The sequence below is a fragment of the Heteronotia binoei genome, chromosome 2 (assembly GCF_032191835.1).
Source record: "Heteronotia binoei isolate CCM8104 ecotype False Entrance Well chromosome 2, APGP_CSIRO_Hbin_v1, whole genome shotgun sequence".
Classification (NCBI taxonomy): domain Eukaryota; kingdom Metazoa; phylum Chordata; class Lepidosauria; order Squamata; family Gekkonidae; genus Heteronotia; species Heteronotia binoei.
Window position 1 is genome coordinate 24,295,352 of NC_083224.1, and position 9,732 is coordinate 24,305,083.

The following is a 9,732-nucleotide window of genomic DNA, read 5'->3' on the forward strand; positions in this document are numbered from 1 at the left end:
CCACAGTATGCAAGGCTAGCTGCTTATGGGGGGGTGGGGGAGGGCATGGTTCAGTGGCAGAGCATCTGCTTGGCATGCAGAAAATCCCCGGGTTCAGTCTCCGGCATCTCCAGTTTTAAAAAGGCCAGGTGGGAGATGATGCAAAGGACCTCTGCTTAGTGCCCTGGAGAGCTGCTGCCAATCTCTGGTAAGACCTCACCTGGAGGTATTGTGTTCAGTTTTGGGCACCACATTTTAAAGAAGGATATAGACAAGCTGGAAGGGGGTCCAGAGGAGGGCAATGAAGATGCTGAGGGATCTGGAGGCCAAGTCTTATGAAGAAAGGTTGAAGGAGCTGGGCTTGTTTAGCCTGGAGAGGAGGTGGCTGAGAGGTGATATGATCACCATCTTCAAGTACTTGAAGGGCTGTCATATAGAGGATGATGTGGAATTGTTTTCTGTGGTCCCGGAAGGTAGGACCAGAAGCAATGGGTTGAAACTAAATCAAAAGAGTTTCCGGCTCAACATTAGGAAGAACTTCCTGACCATAAGAGCGGTTTCTCAGCAGAACAGGCTTCCTCGGGAGGTGATGCACTCTCTTTAGAGTTTTTTAAACAGAGGCTAGATGGCCATCTGACAGCAGTGAGGATCCTGTGAATTTAGGGGGAGGTGTTTGTGAGTTTCCTGCATTGTGCAGGGGGTTGGACTAGATGACCCTGGAGGTCCCTTCCAACTCTATGATTCTGTGATTCCAGTAGTGACTTTAATGGACTGAAGGTTTGATGCAGGATAAGGCAGCTGTACATGTGTTCACGCAGGTGCGAGTCAGTCCCCCCTCCCCCACCTCCAAGGGATTTCTAAGATGGGAGGAATTCAACACGCAGCCCGTGTCTGCTTTCTGAAGTGTTCTGGTTTCAGGATGATTGTACCGCTTTTCTTTTTCTGACAGTCTGAATTGGCTCAGTATATGATGAAGCCACAAACAGACTATTTCAGAAGGAATATATTTCCCTTTTCTCTGTCCGTCCGTGCTCCCCTAGCGAGGGTCAGGGGGCCCTCAGGAACAGAGCAGGTTGCAGCCACTGTTCCCTCTACGCTGAGTTAGCGTGAGCTAGCTCACAGCTTTTTAGCCTCTCGCTCACCCATTTTTGACTTAGCTCAGGAAGGATGACCCCAGAGCACACCAATTTATGCAGCAGCTCACAACTTTAATCCCAGTAGCTCACAAAGTAGAATTTTTGCTCACAAGACTCTGCAGCTCAGAGGGAACATTGGTTGCAGCATAGGAGGAAGCTATGCAAAAACTAAATAGAGGTGTGGCTCAAGAGTAGTCTTGTACCAAGTGCAGTCTGTTTATTACATAGATATCCTATGCTTATACTTGGTAATTTCAGAACACTGTCTATTTCTTTGGGCGATAGATCAAGAAGAAGAAGAAGGCTTCAGGTTAATACCCTGCCCTTCTCTCTGAATCAGAGTCTCAGAGCGGCTTACAATCTCCTATATCTTCTCCCCCCCCCCCCCACAACAGACACACAACAGAGGTGGGTGGGGCTGAGAGGGCTCTCCCAGAAGCTGCCCTTCCAAGGACACCTCTGAGAGAGCTATGGCTGAACCAAGGTTATTCCAGCAGCTGCAAGTGGAGCAGTGGGAAATCAAATAAGAGTCTGCACATTTAGCCACTACACCACTGCACCAAACTGGCTCTCAAGTTAGGTAGCCATGTTTGTCTGCAGTAATAGAAAAGAGCGGGAGTCCAGTAGCACCATAAAGGCTTAACATAAAGGCTTAATAAAATCCCCTTGCAGGGGATGCCACAAATTTTGTTAAGCCTTTATGGTGCTACTAGACTCTTGCTCTTTTCTACCATCTTTTACAAGCATAGCCAGCTTCAAGATGGGATTGGATAGACATATGGAGCAGAGGTCCATCAGCGGCTATTAGCTACAGCGTATTGTTGGAACTCTGTCTGGGGGCAAGTGATGCTTTGTATTTCTGGTGCTTGCGGGGGGCAACAGTGGGAGGGCTTCTCGTGTGACACAGAGTGTTGGACTGGATGGGCCATTGGCCTGATCCAAAATGGCTTCTTTTATGTTCTTATGTTCATGGGAACATAAAGGAGCCATTTGTTGTCCAAGCAAGGCATACTTCAGCTTAGAGAATCGATACGTCTGATTACAAAGCAAAAGCTGGAGATGGCAGACAATTAGGTTCTGCTCTCTTAACAATCTGTGTTGTTAGACAGTTTCTTCAGGTATGGCTGCTACCGGATGCAAAATATGGGACCTGATGAACCGTTTGTCTAACCCAGTGGCCGTGTTCTTTTGTTCTCCAATTCTGAGCTTTGGGAGGAGATAAATTCTGTAGGATAAATGTCAAATACATTTTAGGTGCCCTGGTGGGATCCAGTGCCCTCAAGAACTGTACTTTTAAAACAATCTCTGAAAGAGAAGAGTTAGCTGGCAGATACTGCTTAAAATGTGTGAAGCCCTGATGAGATCACAGACTAGGACAAAAAGCTGGGGAATTAAATTGTGTGTGTGTGTGGGGGGGGATTGCTTCGACTGGTTGTTTGAAGATGGCTGATTGAACATGTGAGCTTCAATAATATGCACAATCTTCTCCTTTAGCCTCACGCTACTAGTGAGTGGCTTTTTGTTTCCCTTTCAACTTTCTAATGAAAAGTAAGTTGCAGCTGACTTATGGCAAGCCCTCAAGGGGTTTTCGAGGCAAGGGATGCACAGATGTGGTTTGTCATTGCCCCCCTCTGTGTAGCAACCCCTGTCTTCCTTGGAGGTCTCCCATTCAGGTGCTAAACACGACCAACTCAGCTTTTTCACATGGAATAAATTAAGGCAGTTAAGTTCTGATGAGATCAGGCTAGTCGTAGATACCCAAATCAGAAGCTGAATTTGGGGAGCTTGGCTTTCTTGCCTTTATTTCTTTCTGTAGTCCAGTAAGTTTGTCAAAATTCTATTAATTGGGGGGGGGGTGTCAGTGTCTCCCCACCAGTGTTCCATCTAAGCTGAATTAGCGTGAGCTATCTCACAGATTTTTAGCTTCCAGCTCACACATTTTTGTCTTAGCTCAGGAAAAATGGCCCCAGAGCATAATAATAAGAACATAAGAGAAGCCATGTTGGATCAAGCCAATTGCCCATCCAGTCCAACACTCTGTGTCATACAGTGGCCAAAAATTTATGCAGTAGCTCACATCTTTAATGCCAGTAGCTCACAACCTTAATACCAGTAGCTCACAAAGTAGAATTTTTGCTCACAAGACTCTGCAGTTTAGAGAGAACATTGCTCCCCACCCCAAACAGCATTGTGGGGGAGAGTGGAGGTATATGATAGGAAGGGGCAGGGCTTTTCTTGTAGCAGGAACTCCTTTGCATATTAGCCCACACACCTGGAGCTAACAGTAGGCTCTGTAAGAAGAACCATGTAAGCTCTTGGAGGATTGGCTACCCCAGGGGCGTGTAGCCTAATATGCAAAGAAGTTCTGCTACAAAAAAAAGCCCTGGGAAAGTGGGGGGCGGTAAATGCCAAAATACCATCCTCTCCCCATAAAAGAAATGCCTTTTCATCGTTAGGAACAAAGTCCCTGTATGTGTGAACGTCTACTTGTGCAGACAGCAAGTCATAGTTGTGCCGTAGAACTTAACACCGAGTGCCACCAGGCTGCTGTGGATAGGCAGAAGGGTTTGCAAATGTATGCCAGCTTGCTGTACCCAGAGTTTTGTGCATGCTGCTGCCTCTCCTGAAGCTGCTTCCATTCAGGGCCTTAGGTGGCATTGGATTGTCATTGGTACGACAAGCAGCTGCCGCACTTGGAAGGGTTGTGCGGAAAGGCCTGGGGTATAATCATCTCACCAAACTCTTGCAATGAAGTTTTTAAAGAAGAGATGGCTGAAAGAGTGAGCGATAGAAATGATGAATAATTGGAACGCACTTGCCTTTAAGAGACAGCAGACAGCAAGGTTACCTGGCAAAGAGCTGTGCTTTTGAGGGAAGAGGAGAGGGCGACTGCTCTGAGCTCTTTGCAGTTGGGGCAGATGGTGGTAGACGCCTCAGTGGAATGGCTTCTTTTGAAAGAGACTGAGTTGCATGAGAAAAATCTCCTAGAAGGTCTCTGTCGCCTTAAAAACAAGAGAATCTGTGCTAGATCAGGCCAATGGCCCATCCAGTCCAGCACTGTGTCATACAGTGGCCAAAACCCAGGTGCCATCAGGAAGTCCACCAGTGGGGCCAGAACTCCAGAAGTCCTCCCGCTTTTGCCCTCCCCAGCACCAAGGGTATGGAGCATCACTGCCCCAAACTTAGCTCTGCTGCTTAGCTTGCACTGATGTCCAGTTATTGTGTTGCCCACATACCTATTCTGTACGTCTTAAGTTGTCGTAGAGACGTGTTGTTGATGGCTTAAAAACTGATCCATGCTTTCCATTTGCAGGGGTCCAGTGCGAGCGTGGCAGTCCCAGGCGGGTCCGGCGTGGGAGCGACCAGGCAGTTTACACGGCAAAGGATAACGCGGGTGAACCTCAGGGACCTCATATTTTGTTTAGAAAATGAGCGAGAGACAAGCCATTCACTATTGCTATACAAAGCATTCCTTAAGTAACAGAAGCGGAGAAGATCAAGGTATTTTTGACCGAGAAGGCAAACCTGGGGACACTTCTTTTTTTATATATATATATTTGCAGATTACGCCTTTTTTTTTTTAATATAATGAGCATATGGGATATTGTTTTAAAAAGACAACGACAACCACACCACCACCCCGACAACGAGAACCACCCCGAGACAGCCACCTCTTCACAAGGAACCGTTTTCTATCCCCGTTTATGATAGAACTCTTCGACGTAAGAGCAGATCTGTTTCTTTGACAGTAAGGAGGAGACTCGCAAAAGGCCTGAGGAGACGATAAGAAGATGATTGAAAAGTTTTAACTCATCTCTTTGATGGAGTGGCCTTTCTTCCAAACAAGCCATATTATAGAGACAGATGGAATCGTTTTAGCAAATAACCAGCTTCTCTGTGTCCGATCCTGTAGCAATTTCAAACTTTAAATTGCGCGGTTTGTTTGTTTTTTTTAAAGTTCGGGTTTTCCTTAACTAAATCGATTATATAGGTATATATCTACAGCAGATGACCTCATTTTATTTTAGCTTTTTTGAAAGAAAGTCAGTTAGCAAAGCAAACTGATTTTAATAAAATATTTATCTCCCCTCTCCCCTCGAATGGTTCAGATCCTAGATTACACTTAATTTTAAGCGTAAACCTCGTTTTTTTTTCTTTTTTAAAAAAGAGATCTCGTTATTATTGCTTATTAGAGGCAACCCCAACTGAAGGGCCCCCACAAATGAGGGTTCACTTCTGAATGTTTTATCAGCATCTGTAAAAAAAAGAAAAAGAAAAAAAAGAAATGCATTTTATTTGCTATAGTTTGTAAAGCTGTAAAGTTTAAAAAAACAAGAAAAACGGAAAAAAAAGAAAATCCTTTTCAGCATAAATATATTTTACTTGCACTGTGTTTTTTAGCAAAAGTGAAAGCTTAGATTAAATAAAAATCAAAGTTGAGAGGAATCATAAAAAAAGACAGTTTCTCAGTGTGAAAATCAAGTGTTGAAAAATGGTTGGTGTATTTTGTCAGTAATTGTACATAATTTTTGGCACATAACATTAAAAAAATGGCTATGTAAACTATAATTATTTTGCTAAAAGACTGTATGCAAGCTATGGGCTTTACTTTAAAGACGTCCAGAGCAAAAGTCCCTTCTTTGTACCTATTTTTTTATTACAAAATATACTAATTGGTTCTTTATATTTTCAGAGGTTATTGTATTAAATTGTCTATTGATAGTACTTTTATGACTGTAAATATGTCGGCTTTCTCTGTGTGGACTCTCATGTTAGAATTTAAGGGCAGGAGCTACCAGGAACATCTCCTGTGCGATGCCTGTTGAACGGAGGTGCGTGCAAACGGCTTTCCTTTCAACGGGGCTTATGCAAGAGATGTTCTTAAGGTGGATCGCACCTTAACTTTCTTTGTGTGTAAACTGAATGCTGATCAGTATTTTTATCAACACCCAACAAACTGTTACACCTTTTTATTTTGTCTCTTGGGGAGGGGGGGAAATCCTGTCTTTCCATTTTTTTTTCATGTAAATTTTGCACAGTTCCTTGTTCATATGTAAATATTTTACTTTCAAAAATGAAGTTTTTAATTGCTATTGTTTTATATAGGATTGAAAGAAAATTAACTCCTTTATTAAAAACAAATTTATCTGTATCTGTGTACGTATTTTTTGCTTTATAAAAACATTTCCTTCTCTACTGCAACATCAATACTTCTTGAAAAAACCTGTCTTGGCTTTTAAAACTGTTTGCTGAGATGATGAAACAGTTAGCCAGGGTGACTACATGTGCTTCGTGCCTTAAAAGAAAATACAAATTCAAATTATGCATCGAGGAAATCAGCTTCTGCACATGGAATAAATTATGCCAGTTAAGCAAACTTGCATGTATTTACTTGGCCTAATTAATTCTTAAGAATCAGATTTCTAAATAGTTTGAACATAGGGAAAAAACTAAATATAAGGTAAGACCTCACCTGGAGTATTGTTTTTTGGGCACCACATTTTAAGAATTTTGAGTTTTGGACACCACATTTTAAGAAGGCTATAGACAAGCTGGAATGGGTCCAGGGGAGGGCGACAAAGATGGTGAGGGGTCTGGAGACCAAGTCCTATGAAGAAAGGTTGAAGGAGCTGGGGAGGAGGCAGCTGAGAGATGATATGATTACCATCTTCAAGTACTTGAAGGGCTGTCATATAGAGGATGGTGCGGAATTGTTTTCTGTGGCCCCAGAAGGTAGGATCAGAACCAATGGGTTGATCCGCCTTGAGCCCATTTACGGGAAAAGGCTGATTATAAGCCTATTTAAATAAATAAATAAAATCAAAAGAGTTACTGGCTCAACATTAGGAAGAATTTCCTGACTGTTAGAGCGATTCTTCAGTGGAACAGGCTTCCTCCTTGGGAGGTGGTGGGCTCTCCTTCCTTGGAGGTTTTTAAACAGAGGCTTGATGGCCATCTGACAGCAATGAAAATCCTGTGAATTTAGGGGGAAGTGTTTGTGAGTTTCCTGCATTGTGCAGGGGGTTGGACTAGATGACCCTGGAGGTCCCTCCCAACTCTATGATTCTATGAAAAGGAAAGCTGAAATGATCGAATGCAGTCTAAAATGTTTGGGTCTTTTAAAAATATAGAATAAGATTACTGAGAGATGAGGGAATGTCACATATAGATTTGTAAAACCAAGGAGGAAGAAAGTAGATAGAGAATTCCCCCCCTCCGTTTATGGCATAATAAAAGAGCCATGTGGGGTGGGAGAAAGAGAGCTACTGAAGTCGATGACCAGTAATTGAGGGAGCGAGAGAGGGGAGAAAGCTCGTGATCTGTTCACAGGAATATTCTGTCCACAAGAATATTTTGGTGATACAGCTGCACGGAGGGGTCAGCCATTTCTGCTGTTTCCCACCTCAGACCCACCCCCCACATACATTCACTTTGCCCCCCCCCTATAGTTTGTTCCTGGGGATCAATAGGCCCTTGGAAAATGGCAGTAGGGAGCTGTGAATTACAGTGAGTGGGAGACAGGGATATCTCACTTCACAAAGTCCACAGATGGCTGGATACGTTTTATTTTTTAAACTCTCTCTTTTCCACATACACCCCAGTCAGGGTTCAAGGAGGCTTATTGTAAGGAAAGGAAAAGGAAAGGTCCCCTGTGCAAACACCAGTCATTTCCGACTCTAGGGTGACGTTGCTTTCATGTTTTCACGGCAGACTTCTTACGGGGTGGTTTGCCATTGCCTTCCTCAGTCATCTACGCTTTCCTCCCAGCAAGCCGGGTACTCATTTTACTGACCTCGGAAGGATGGAAGGCTGAGTCAACCTCGAGCCAGCTACCTGAAAACCCAGCTTCCACTGGGGATCGAACTCAGGTTGTGAGCAGAGCTTAGGACTGCAGTACTGCAGCTTTAACTCTCTGCGCCATGGGGCTTATTGAAAAGCAAAAGCCAAATCAGAAGATAACATTTTGCCAGTTGGCTGCTGTAATACTACTACTATTACTATTACTAATATTACTAGTTACTAAGATTATTACTAATATATTTGGGTTTCAAAGGCAGTCATGGAAGATGGGTCTATGGGCAAATATTTAGCCATGATGGCTAAATAGAACCTCCATGTTCAGAGGCAGTGTGCTAAGGAATACCAGTTTGGGACATGTGTGGCAAAGCAGACAGTTCCCTTATTCCCTATTTGTGGGCTTCCTGGAGATAACTGCTAAGAAAGAAGCTGATGGAACTTGTGGTCTGACCCAGCAGGTCTGTTGTAATGAGAAAAGACATGGTCGTTGGAAGTAGGGTGTATTTATGGTTACCTACTTCCTAAAGAAAAAAATTGCCCTGTTCCTTTAATAGAGGCTTATAAGGTTGAGAGTTATTAACAGGGCTTCAACTACCCATTTCCGCCCATCGAGACTCCGTTAAAGGGTTCGAGGAGGCTTATAAAAAAGCTAAAGCCAAATCAAAAGAACACTTAAATCATTTTTTTTTAAAATCAGCATAAATGACCATACTGAGTCAGACAATCCGGTCATCAAAATCACTATTTTATACTTTGCCTCACAGCATCTCTTTGGGGATCGAATGCCAACGAAGGTCTTTCTTCACATTTCTCCCAAGTTCCTTTAGCTGAAAATGGCAGGAAATGAACTTGGGACCTTTTATATGCAGAACACATGCTCTGTGGCTGAGCACGTGGCCCTCCCATGGGGGGACCAAAGCAGTCCCTTATGCCCCACAGAGCACAGTGGCCCCATCAGGTCAGTTTTTCACCAAACTGGTCTTAATGGCCCAGGCAAACACCACCCTATGGAAAGAGAGAAGCTCTGGTCTGGTCCAGAACAGGCTTCCCTCCCTCCAATACTAGATTGGCTGTGGTAAAAAGTGCTGTCAAAAGAGCCAGTTTGTTGTAGTGGCTAAGTGTGCAGACTCTTATCTGGGAGAACCGGGTTTGATTTCCCCACTCCTCCACTCGCACCTGCTGGAATGGCCTTGGATTAGCCATAGTTATCACAGGAGTTGTCCTTGAAAGGGCAGCTGCTGTGAGAGCCCTCTCGGCCCCACCCACCTCACAGGGTGTCTGTTGTGGGGGGAGAAGATATAGGAGATGGTAAGCCGCTCCAAGTCTGATTCAGAGAGAAGGGCAGGGTATAAATCTGCAGTCGTCATCTTCTTCGCTGTCTTACGGTGACTCCATCGGGTTTTCAGACATGGTTTGTCTGCTCTGCACAGCAACCCTGGACTTCCTAGGTGGTCTCCCACCCAAATAGTAACCAGGGTCAATCCTATCTGACTTCCAAGATCTGACGACGAGATTGGGCTATCCTGGTCTATCCAGGTCAAGACTAGTTGGCTCTAATCGAGCACCTTCCCTACCTTGCTAGCTTGTTCAGGTTTTGAGATCAAGATCTTGAATAAGATCTTGAATGTCCTTTTGTTTGCATAGAAGTGAGACTTATGGGGGGGTGAGGGGTGGGCGGTAGATTTTCTTATCACAGAGTCCAGGACTTCTTTTGTAGAAAAAAAGCCCAGTAGGGACTTATTTGCATATTAGGCCACACCCACTGAGATCACCATTGTTTCACACAGCTTTTTTTTTTAAGAAAAAGCTCAGGAGGAAC

The 9,732-nt window shown here is 44.0% G+C and overlaps 1 protein-coding gene across 2 annotated transcripts in view; it reads left to right on the top strand.

Annotated features, from left to right (window-relative positions):
* The window catches only part of TAF4 (TATA-box binding protein associated factor 4), a 142,431-nt gene extending 136,164 nt beyond the window's left edge, over positions 1–6,267 (top strand). For both annotated transcript variants that reach the window (XM_060230690.1, XM_060230689.1), the window contains exon 16: positions 4,429–6,267. In XM_060230690.1, the coding sequence (XP_060086673.1) occupies positions 4,429–4,596 (168 nt within the window). In that variant the 3' untranslated portion in view covers positions 4,597–6,267. The remainder of the gene's footprint in view (positions 1–4,428) is intronic.
* Positions 6,268–9,732: the final 3,465 nt, after the last annotated feature.